The sequence below is a fragment of the Bos taurus genome, chromosome 10 (assembly GCF_002263795.3).
Source record: "Bos taurus isolate L1 Dominette 01449 registration number 42190680 breed Hereford chromosome 10, ARS-UCD2.0, whole genome shotgun sequence".
In the NCBI taxonomy this organism is placed as follows: domain Eukaryota; kingdom Metazoa; phylum Chordata; class Mammalia; order Artiodactyla; family Bovidae; genus Bos; species Bos taurus.
In genome coordinates this window covers 10,343,696-10,356,143 of record NC_037337.1, presented here as the reverse complement: position 1 = coordinate 10,356,143, position 12,448 = coordinate 10,343,696, and the positions used below count along the sequence as shown (strand labels likewise).

The 12,448-nt window shown below is 39.0% G+C and overlaps 1 protein-coding gene across 1 annotated transcript in view; it reads right to left on the bottom strand.

The window, feature by feature from the left end:
• The window catches only part of JMY (junction mediating and regulatory protein, p53 cofactor), an 81,438-nt gene that overhangs the window by 31,042 nt on the left and 37,948 nt on the right, over positions 1-12,448 (bottom strand). The window contains 2 exon segments of the mRNA XM_002690458.6: positions 3,419-3,588; positions 7,046-7,196. Coding sequence (XP_002690504.2) covers positions 3,419-3,588; positions 7,046-7,196 — 321 coding nt within the window.

Sequence of the window (12,448 nt, the reverse complement as noted above, 5' to 3'; positions counted from 1 at the left end):
ATTTACAAGCAGAAGAGTCTGTGACCTAAAAAGAGGTTATAATCAAGACTCAGTTAAAAAGAAGATAAATTAAAAAGAATAGTACTTATTCTAAAGTGTAGTTAAAATCTTAATCAAATAGGATTTTGCTTCCCCGGGTGATATTTAATATTTCAAAGTTAATTTAAAAGTTATTCGAAGTTCAGCTTTGTATCATGGAATGTACCACTGTCACATTTGGAAGAAGTATTTGTTTTTAAAATAACCTAAGGAGATGTAACATATCAACATTTTTAAAAACATCTCCCCATAATTTATCAGGGCTTCCCTGATAGCTCAGTTGATAAAGAATCTGTCTGCAATGTAGGAGACCCCGGTTCGATTCCTGGGTTGGGAAGATCTACTGGAGAAGGGATAGGCTACCCATTGCAGTATTCTTGGGCTGGTAAAGAATCCGCCTGCAATGTGGGAGACCTGGGTTCGATCCCTGGGTTGGGAAGATCCCCTAGAGAGGCTAAAGTCTACCCACTCCAGTATTCTGGCCTGAATTCCATGGACTGTATTAAGTCCAGTTCAGTTCAGTTCAGTTCAGTCATTCAGTCGTGTCTGACTCTTTGTGACCCCATGAATTGCAGCGCGCCAGGCCTCCCTGTCCATCACCAACTCCCGGGGTTCACTCAAACCCATGTCCATCGAGTCGGTGATGCTATCCAGCCATCTCATCCTCTGTCGTCCCCTTCTCCTCCTGCCCCCAATCCCTCTCAGCATCAGAGTCTCTTCCAATGAGTTAACTCTTCGCACGAGATGGCCAAAGTATTGGAGTTTCAGCATCAGCATCAGTCCTTCCAATGAATATTCAGGAGTGATTTCCTTTAGGATGGACTGATTGGATCTCCTTGCAGGCAATGGACTCTCAAGAGTCTTCTGCAATACCACAGTTCAAAAGCATCAACTCTTTGGCGCTCAGCTTTCTTCACAGTCCAACTCTCACATCCATACATGACCACTGGAAAAACCAAAGCCTTGACTAGACGGACGTTTGTTGGCAAAGTAACATCTCTGCTTTTCAATATGCTATCTAGGTTGGTCATAACCTTTCAAGGAGTAAAAGTTTGGCTGCAATCACCATCTGCAGTGATTCTGGAGCCCCAAAAATAAAGTCTGACACTGTTTCCACTGTTTCCCCATCTATCTGCCATGAAGTGATGGGACCAGATGCCATGATCTTAGTTTTCTGAATGCTAAGCTTTAAGCCAACTTTTTCAGTCTCCTCTTTCACTTTCATGAAGAGGCTTTTTAGTTCCTCTTCACTTTCTGCCATAAGGGTGGTGTCATCTGCATATCTGAGGTTATTGATATTTCTCCTGGCAATCTTGATTCCAGCTTGTGCTTCTTCCAGCCCAGCATTTCTCATGATGTACTCTGCATATAAGTTAAATGCAGGATGACAGGATAAGTTAAAAGCAGGATGACAATATACAACCTTGATGTACTCCTTTTCCTATTTGGAACCAGTCTGTTGTTCCATGTCCAGTTACTGTTGCTTTCTGACCTGCATATAGGTTTCTCAAGAGGCAGGTCAGGTGGTCTGGTATTCCCATCTCTTTCAGAATTTTCCACAGTTTATTGTGATCCACACAGTCCAAGGCTTTGGCATAGTCAATAAAGCAGAAATAGATGTTTTTCTGGAACTCTTTTGGTAAAAACAGTTTTACCAAATCCTTTGAAGAACTCAAACATAATCCAGAACATTCAAAACAGACTATTATGGTACTGGGATGACCCCAGGGAAAATGACCCCACTGATAAATGCCAAACTCCCTGGCCCATTTCAGCCTCGCCCTTCGTCTACCACAAGAGACCAATTCCAGTAAGAAATGTTCTTGCAATGGCAAACAGTTATAAACCTAACTCTCTGCAGCTCTTTTAGGCACCCTATGTTGTTAGTACTATTCATCCTGGTTAGAATAAAGCTAGTCAGTGTGATAAAGAGTAGCACTCTATTTCAGAGTCAATAAAATGCTAGTATTTCAAGTTTTAAAGTTCTAGAACTTGAGAAACATCTAGAAACATAAAGGAGAAAGCTAAATAGAAAAGAAGGTTAGAGTGGAAATGCCTCAGATGAAGAAGAGATGGAGCTAAAATCTGTAAGAGATTCTGAATAGTGTGAAAAAGTTCAGAACAAGTTCTAACTTTTCCTTTAACAATAGTAGCAAAAAAGAAGAGGGAAAAATAAATCCATTAACAAAAGTTCTTTCTAGATCAGAGCCATAATATATTATAGATTACCTCATACAGTCTTTTTTAAACAAGAGTTAGACATGCATAGGCACATTCATAAAGCAATGTGTTTTACATAAAGCTATATTAATAAAAACAGTGATGACATTTTGTTCTTCTCTAGAGTAGAATGTACAACTTTCACAGATACATACTAGAAGCCAATCCAGTCAAGCCACGGAATGGGAGCAAATACTTACAAATCATGTATTTGATAAAAGACTTGTCTCTGGAATATGTAAAGAAATTATGAAGCTTCTTAGCTTTCCAGTAGATCCACAGGCCATGAAAAAAAAAGTTAAATGGGCAAATGATCTGAATCAAAATTTCTCCAAAGATGACATATAAGTGGCCAATTTAGCACACAAAAAGATACTAGACATAAATGCCATCAGAGAAATGCAAATCAAAACCCCAAGACACCACTTCACACCCACCAGGATGGCTAAAACAAAAAAGACAGTATTAGTGATAATGTAAAGAAAGATGTGGAGAAATTCTATCATTTTGTACACTGCTAATGAGGATGGAAATGGTACAGCTGTTTGGAAAACAGTCTGGCAGTTCCTCAATAGGTTAAATAGCATTTCACACCAAGATAAAGGAAAACCTTGTCTAAAATGTTCATAACAGCTTTATTCATAGAGCTCTAAAAATAGAAAGAACCCAAAAGTTCATCAACTGATGAACACATAAAGTGTGGTGTAACTATAGAGTGGTGTATCATTTGAAAAAGAAGTAGACTGAGCAATGAAATATGCCACAATATGGATGAAGTTTGAAAACATTATATTATGTGGGGTGAAAAGCATTAAAAAAAAAATCACATGTCTTATGATTTCATTTACATAAAATGTCCAGAATAGCAAATCTAAAGAGAGAAAATAGTTGCCAAGGTGTGGTGAGAGTTGAAGGGGAGATAGGAAATGAGTGCCCCTTTTTCTTTTAACAATTGTTAACAATTGCTGCCTACAGTCACGCTCAGATGCTGTGAAAATGCAAAAACTCGAATTCTATCATAGGCCCCAATGTGAAAGTTATCATCACCTCATGAAGACAGTGCTGCCAGGAGGGTCAGAAAAATTTAAGTCTTGTACCAAATACAGCACATCTAAATTAAAAATAATTTTAAATATATCTTTCTTATGGTTTTTGTTACCTCTTCTTTTAGAGCATGTTTCTTCTGTTCCAAACAGATCTCTTTAGCTCTCATCATCTGCAAAGTCTCCTTAGAAACTGCATACTGAAGTTTTTCCATACGTTCAGCGGCTGCTGCCCATGACGCTTTACCAAATTTCTTCTGATCTGCTCGCATTCGATCATACACAGCTATTGATAATTTTAAAAAGGACATTGAGACATTAAGACATGAAACAACTTGATACTCAAGAATTTGGAAGTCTTAAGATCACACTGATCACCCACTCAAAGATAAGCACATAAATCCTACCCTCATGATAAATTACCTATACCGGTTCATGACAGATTACCTATAACATGATAAAATACGTATAACCTATATAAATCAATACTATCTTAGATTTTCTCTAATGTCTCCAATAAGAATTTTAAATAATCATCCCGAGAAATAACTTTCTCAAGATGAAACTTAAGTTTTCAGGTTAATTTTAAAACTTACTTAAAAATATTCTTTTCACATTTTCCAGTATTATTAAATTTCACAATTTCTATAAAACTTTATTCTGTGAAGGTTCATACCTTTTCTGAGGTATGTTACTTGAAATCAGAACCATAACTATTAAAGGTTATTTAAAAATTATTTAAATTCATGTACCTTTTTGAGTTCTTCAAATGTATTTCAATGATATGATATAGGGTGAAATAAGTGTCTAGACATTATCATGACACTTATGCCACTAAGGTTACTGTTGGAGTACAGTTAAGCCCCAAGGAAGACACCCAATTTCTGGCCACCATACAAAAAAAGAAAAACTTCCAGTTTGCCACAACAGAGGCCTCATCCAGGAAACATTTCTTGACACTCAAACAGATAATATCTTCCAGTTAAATAAGTTTTAACTGATATCAGTTAACTGTTTAACTGATAACAGTGTGGTGCTGGCTCATCTTGGGTCCTTATACAATGAATCCAACCATTCTATGTCCCTTCTGATTAACAGGTCAGAAACATGTTTTAAGTAACATAAAAGAGGCAGGCAATCTGATTATGAAGTATCTAATATACTCTTTAGGTCAATATACATTCTCTAGTAGTTTCTTATGCTCAGAGGTTAAGTGATTAATACTTTTGTATTTCAATACATCATAACTCTCTTTGCAAAAAGTATCTCAATAACATCTGCCTCAGAAAATTTTTTACAGTAATACTGCTGCTGCTGCGTCACTTCAGTCGTGTCCGACTCTGTGCGACCCCAGAGACAGCAGCCCACCAGGCTCCCCTGTCCCTGGGATTCTCCAGGCAAGACCACTGGAGTGGGTTGCCATTTCCTTCTCCAATGCAGGAAAGTGAAAAGTGAAAGTGAAGTCACTCAGTCGTGTCCGACCCTCAGCGACCCCATGGACTGCAGTCTTCCAGGCTCCTCCGTCCATGGGATTTTCTAGGCAAGATACTAGAACATACTTAAAAATTAAAATTGTACAGAGAAGCTGAAAGTGGAAAGAATAATTTCTTGGGCTCAACTCCCTCCCTCCACCCTTAGTCCCAATGACCAGATGCAACCAACTTGGAACCTGTTCGTGGTAATTATCTGCATTCAAGAACATTACTATTTCTTGACTTAATCTTAAAAATCTATTGAGTTCTTATGACAAATGAGCAATCTACTTACTCAGAATCGTCTCTCAATATAGTTCTTTTGGTTTCTTTTTCTGTGGCCTTTAACTGCTAACATATTTGAACATTAATCTGATCCTTAATTTTAGGGTTTAACAAATAACATCTACTTATGTTGCCTACATATCAAATGATTCTGCCATTTTAAATCTCTGCCTATCTCTTTAAAAAAATGTATGACAATATTTATGCAACCGTAGTATCAATACAGCAGTGCAATGTAGGGGCAAAAACAGCAGCAGTGGGTTAGGAGACAGCTTGGAGTTAAATTCTCACTTGTACCCATCAACATGTAACTTAAGGCAGAAACTTACCTGCTCTTGGGCTAAATTCCCTTGAATGATAAACATAAGGAAATACAGTACCTCCTTGGAAGACTTGTGGAAATTAAATGAGAGGATAATATGTACTCAAGTGTTTCTCTCACTTTACATAGCAATATTAACCAAATACGTGGTCTGTTTTGTTTCTTCTCTCCCTCATGCACACAACCACAATCACTCAGATTAACACAATGCTATGTTTATTTCAAAGTACTTTTTCCATATATTCTATTTATCTGCCTAGCAATCCTACAGAATAGGCATGGTGGCATTATCAACACCTTCAACACAGATATATGAAACTGAAGAGTTTTGGTGACTTAAAAATCAAGGAGAGTTAAACTAGTTACTTAAATACCTAGTCTGCTACTCCCCTGATTTTCACCGGAATCTGTAATCACAACTTAATAAAGCTAAACATTCTGTAAAAGCAAAAATAGTCTGGAGCCTTTTCTCTGCTTTCCACTTAAGGGCTATGTATATAGAGCAGTTTCTGTCCTAATTCAGTCTCATGTTGTTACCTACTATAAGAGCTAGTCAATACTTTGTCTACCAACATCTCTTGACAGATGTATTTTTCCACCTAACTGCTGCTCACTTCACTGGAAATTATTTTCCAACAGCTCAGGAATATGAAGGTAATGCAGAAAATTATGAATGTAGAATGCTCTATATGAATATGAATAATTCAAACTGCTTCTCAGAGAGTGGTGGAGAGTTCTGTGGCCTCCTATGGAAAGGAGTTGGAAGAAATGGACCTAGACAGACAGACCTTGTCATATGTATCTCTTCATTTGGCTTGATTTCTATCTTTTTAAAAGAAGTTTCCTCGTTTATTTTTGGCTATGCTGGGTCTTCGCTGCTGTGCGGGCCTTTCTCCAGCTGCACGAGCAGGCGCTGCTCTCCTGTGTGGTGCACTAGAGGTGCACTCGCTGAGGTGGCTTCTCTTACTGTGGAGCACAGGCTCTCGGGTGTGCGGCCTTCAGTGGCTGCAGCACCCGGGCTCTAGAGCTCAGGCTCGACAGTCATGGCACACGGGGCTAGCTGCTCTGCAGTGTGCAAGATCTTCAAAAATTAGGGATAGAACCTGTGTCCCCTGCATTGGCAGGCGGATTCTTTACCACTGAGTCACAGGGAAACCCTTGATTTCTATCTTTTATAAATTGTAATGGGAACTATGTTTTCCTGAGTTCTCTGAGTCACTGTAGTGAATTTTTCAAACTTAAAAGGGCTGTAGCAGAACCACTAAATTTGTAGTCTACTGTTTAGAAGTACAGATGGCCTGTGGACATCCCAAATTTGCAAGTAGTGTCTGAAGGGAAGGCAGTCTTCTTGGGAATTTTGCCTTTAAGCTGTGAACCCTATAACTGTAAACATTTACTGTCAGAATTGTCATCTGTTATACAAATACCCATTATTTTTAATTATTTTACAGGTGAGTATATGTTAACACATAATGCCTAGAAAAAGACTGGAAGGATATACCTTAACTTAATAGTGATCTTCTTTAACTGCTAGGATTGAAGGGTCTTTATATTCTTTTCTATAACTATTGTGAACAAAAAACATTTAAACGACTCATTAAGAAAAAAAACCTCCACTCACTTTTAAAAATACCTAACAAGGATAACTGTACTGGGAAACTCACCTTTTTGAGCTTTAGCTGTTATTTCAAAGTATTTGACGGTAAGATCCTGAATGGACAGCACGGCCATGTGGGCTTTCCGCTGCCAGTCAGCATCCTCTTTCTGTAGACTTTCAATTCTTCGGGGGCCCAGGTAGTCATTTTCCATAGAAATCTTTACAGAGAAAAAAGAAAAACTGAAAAAATAATTTCTTTCTCTATTCATTCCTTAAACATCTACTGAACTTTGTGTGTCAGGTACTCTTGGTACTAAAAGAATATTTACTTTTCTCTGCTCTTGAGGAAATGCTATCAATTTACAAAACAATTAAATTAACAAGAATGTTGAAGACAGTTAATACAGAAACCTGTTTCCCTTTTCCTCCTCTATTGGATTCTTTAGCCTTCTCTCTTCTATATATATATAAATGAAGAACACAGAACAAAATGTTTGACTAATTATTTTGGGGTGCTGGAAAATTTTTATTTCCTCCTTTATGATAATTATATTTTTAGGTTAAGAATTATTTGTGCCAATAAAGTACTTATTTAATCATCAACATAAATAAATAAGGTTGACAGTATATAAAAAATAAGCCTATCTGCCTACTGAAGGACTCTGCAATAAGTAAGTAACAGAGAAAAACTGGCTACATATTATTTATAAGAGCCACAGCTAAAATGAAAGGACAAAGGAAAAGTTGAAAATCAGGTAATGGACAGAGATATGCCAGGTGAATGTCACAGAAGTAACAATATTAATATCAAAGTACAGAAAAGCACTACACAGGTATGTTAATATGGAGTAAAGGTACAGTTCAGGAAACAGCCACAGACCCTCTGTATACTCTGTAGTGTTTTACCACATACCGAGAAAGAGATTAAAAATTAAACAGTTAAGTTAGTAACACCAATATTAGGATGATCGGGAAAAACTTTATAGTGAAAAATGTTAGTCCATCCCTGGTGCACTTAAAAACTGATCAAGTAAGCAAATTTCTAAAGTAGAAATAATGAGGGTCATACTCTTTAAACAGTACAACTAAAGGAACAGAAATCAAAAGAACAGTCTATAAGATTTCATTTAGTCTTGAAGCAACAATATAGTATATAATATAATACTATATAATATAGTATATAATATACTGCTCCTTAAAGAAACAGTCTTCCAAATAGAGGGAAAAATGATTCCAGGATTACCAAGAAAAAATATGTACATGGAATTGTCAAGAATTTCATTTTATATATGTTAAGTTTAATTCTAAGTACCCTTGGATACCCTTGCTAGGTGCGCCAGTGGTAAAATACCCACCTGCCAATTCAGGGGGCATAAGAACTGTGGGTTTGATCCCTGGGTTGGGACGATCCCCTGGAGGAGGGCATGGCAACCCACTCCAGTATTCTCACCTGGAGAATCCCATGGACAGAGGAGCCTGAAGGGCTCCAGTCCATGGGGTCGCAAAGAGTTGGACACGACTGAAGCGACTTAGCATACACACACCCTTGACACAGTAGAAGACATTTAAAGCAATGACAGTGAATCAGTTCATGTAAGAAATCACAACACATAAGTCGGAAGACTCAATGGAGGAGAAACCAACTCTATCAAGCACTGCTTAGGGGTCAAGTAGATACAACACCAGTATTCATGGACCTAACAGCATGAACTTGGCAACAACAGTTCTGGAGTACAGGCAAACTCCTTCTGCCTATGAATTCCCACCATATCTTCAGATCTCAGCTCAATTACTGGTTCATGGATGTCTTCCCTGGCTCAATGTTATAGCCAGTATAAGCTCTTCAGTGTAACAAATACCTTTTCTTCTTACCTCTTCAGATCAATTCAGTTCAGTTGCTCAGTCGTGTCCGACTCTTTGCCACCCCATGAATCACAGCACATCAGGCTCCCTGTCCATCACCAACTCCTGGAGTTCACCCAAACTCATGTGCATTGAGTCGGTGATGCCATCCAGCCATCTCATCCTCTGTCGTCCCTTTTCCTCCTGCCCCCAATCCCTCCCAGCATCAGAGTCTTTTCCAATGAGTCAACTCTTCGCATGAGGTGGCTCAAGTATTGGAGTTTTGCTTCACCACCAGTCCTTCCAAAGAAATCCCAGGGCTGATCTCCTTCAGAATGGACTGGTTGGATCTCCTTGCAGTCCAAGGAACTCTCAAGAGTCTTCTTCAACACCACAGTTCAAAAGCATCAATTCTTCGGCGCTCAGCCTTCTTCACAGTCCAACTCTCACATCCATACATGACCACTGGAAAAACCATAGCCTTGACTAGACGGACCTTTGTTGGCAAAGTAATGTCTCTGCTTTTGAATATGCTATCTAGGTTGGTCATAACTTTCCTTCCAAGGAGTAAGCATCTTTTAATTTCATGGCTGCAGTCACCATCTGCAGTGATTTTGGAGCCCCCAAAAATAAAGTCTGACACTGTTTCCACTGTTTCCCCATCTATTTCCCATGAAGTGATGGGACCAGATGCCATAATCTTAGTTTTCTGAATGCTGAGCTTTAAGCCAACTTTTTCACTCTATCATCAAGAGGCTTTTTAGTTCCTCTTCACTTTCTGCCATAAGGGTGGTGTTATCTGCATATCTGAGGTTACTGATATTTCTCCTGGCAATCTTGATTCCAGCTTGTGCTTCTTCCAGCCCAGCGTTTCTTTATGATGTACTCTGCATATAAGTTAAACAAGTAGGGTGACAATATATAGCCTTGACGTACTCCTTTTCCTTATTTGGAACCAGTCTGTTGTTCCATGTCCAGTTCTAACTTTTGCTTCCTGACCTGCATATAGGTTTCTCAAGAGGCAGGTCAGGTGGTCTGGTATTTCCATCTCTTTCAGAATTTTCCACAGTTTATGGTGATCCACACAGTCCAAGGCTTTGGCAGAGTCAATAAAGCAGAAATAGATGTTTTTCTGGAACTCTCTTGCTTTTTCCATGATCCAGCGGATGTTGGCAATTTGATCTCTGGTTCCTCTGCCTTTTCTAAAACCAGCTTGAACATCTGGAAGTTCATGGTTCACATATTGCTGAAGCCTGGCTTGGAGAATTTTGAGCATTACTTTACTAGCATATGAGATGAGTGCAATTGTGCAGTAGTTTGAGCATTCTTTGGCATTGCCTTTCTTTGGGATTGGAATGAAAACTGACCTTTTCCTGTCCTGTGGCCACTGCTGAGTTTTCCAAATTTGCTGGCATATTGAGTGCACCACTTTCACAGCATCATCTTTCAGGATTTGAAATAGCTCAACTGGAATTCCATCACCTCCACTAGCTTTGTTTATAGTGATGCTTCCTAAGGCCCACTTGACTTCACATTCCAGGATGTCTGGCTCTAGGTGAGTGATCACACCATCGTGATTATCTGGGTCGTGAAGCTCTTTTTTGTACAGTTCTTCTGTGTATTCTTGCCACCTCTTAATATCTTCTGCTTCTGTTAGGTCCATACCATTTCTGTCCTTTATCAAGCCTATCTTTGCATGAAATGTTCCCTTGGTATTTCTAATTTTCTTGAAGAGATCTCTAGTCTTTCCCATTCTGTTGTTTTCCTCTATTTCTTTGCATTGTTCATTGAGGAAAGCTTTCTTATCTCTCCTTGCTATTCTTTGGAACTCTGCATTCAGATGCTTATATCTTTCCTTTTCGCTTCTCTTCTTTTCAGAGCTATTTGTAAGGCCTCCTCAGACAGCCATTTTACTTTTTTGCATTTCTTTTCCATGGGTATGGTCTTGATCGCTGTCTCCTGTACAATGTCACGAACCTCCATCCATAGTTCATCAGGCACTCTATCTATCAGATCTAGTCCCTTGAATCTATTTGTCACTTTCCACTGTATAATCATGAGGGATTTGATTTAGGTCATACCTGAATGGTCTAGTGGTTTCCCCTCCTTTCTTCAATTTAAGTCTGAATTTGGCAATAAAGAGTTCATGATCTGAGCCACAGTCAGCTCCGGGTCTTGTTTTTGCTGACTGTATAGAGCTTCTCCATCTTTGGCTGCAAAGAATATAATCAATCTGATTTCAGTGTTGACTAGTGATGACCATGTGTAGAGTCTTCTCTTGTGTTGTTGGAAGAGGGTGTTTGCTATGACCAGTGTGTTCTCTTGGCAGAACTCTATTAGCCTTTGCCCTGCTTCATTCCGTATTCCAAGGCCAAATTTGCCTGTTACTCCAGGTGTTTCTTGACTTCCTACTTTTGCATTCCAGTCCCCTATAATGAAAAGGACATCTTTTTTGGGTATTAGTTCTAAAAGGTCTTGTAGGTCTTCATAGAACCATTCAACTTCAGCTTCTTCAGTGTTACTGGTTGGGGTGTAGGCTGGATTACCATGATATTGAATGGTTTGCCTTGGAAACGAACAGAGATCATTCTGTCGTTTTTGAGATTGCATCCAAGTACTGCATTTTGGACTCTTTTGTTGACCATGATGGCTACTCCATTTCTTCTAAGGGATTCTTGCCCACAGTAGTAGATATAATGGTCATCTGAGTTAAATTCACCCATTTCAGTTCATTTTAGTTCGCTGATTCCTAGAATGTCAACATTCACTCTTGCCATCTCCTGTTTGACCACTTCCAATTTGCCTTGATTCATGGATCTGACATTCCAGGTTCCTATGCAATATTGCTCTTTACAGCATCAGACCTTGCTATCACCAGTAACATCCACAACTGGGTACTGTTTTTGCTTTGGCTCCATCCCTTCATTCTTTCTGGAGTTATTTCTCCACTGATCTCCAGTAGCATGTTGGGTACCTACCAACGTGGGGAGTTCCCCTTTCAGGATCCTATCATTTTGCCTTTTCATACTGTTCATGGGGTTCTCAAGGCAAGAATACTGAAGTGGTCTGCCATTCCCTTCTTCAGTGGACCACAATCTGTGAGACCTCTCCACTATGACCCTCCCATCTTGGGTGGCCCTACACAGCATGGCTTAGTTTCACTGAGTTAGACAAGGCTGTGGTCCGTGTGATCAGATTGGCTCTTACCTCTTATCACACTCGTATTTTATTTTATATCACCTGCTTCCCACTCTGAATGTTCCGTGAGGGCAAAGAATGCACAGTATCTCTGCTTGCTTGCTCTTCACTAGCATGCTGCCTGGCATGAACTAGGTAATCTAAAATATTTCCTGAAAGAGTGAATAAAATTCCACTTCCATACATGTTTTTAAGGAGGACAGAGATACAGAAACGTGTAAATACTCTCTTTTCAGAAATCTGTGTAAGTGAATAGGAGAAGGGAATAAGGCTTATTAAGGGTAGGCACTACGCTTTATTTGAATGGGAGGCCATGGAGCAGGTTAGAGGGAGAACCTATGTTTTCTCCTGTGAAGAAAGAACCCAGTTATAAAAAGCATCTGAGAAAGAACAGATATATGTATTATGTACAACTGAATCACTCTGCTGT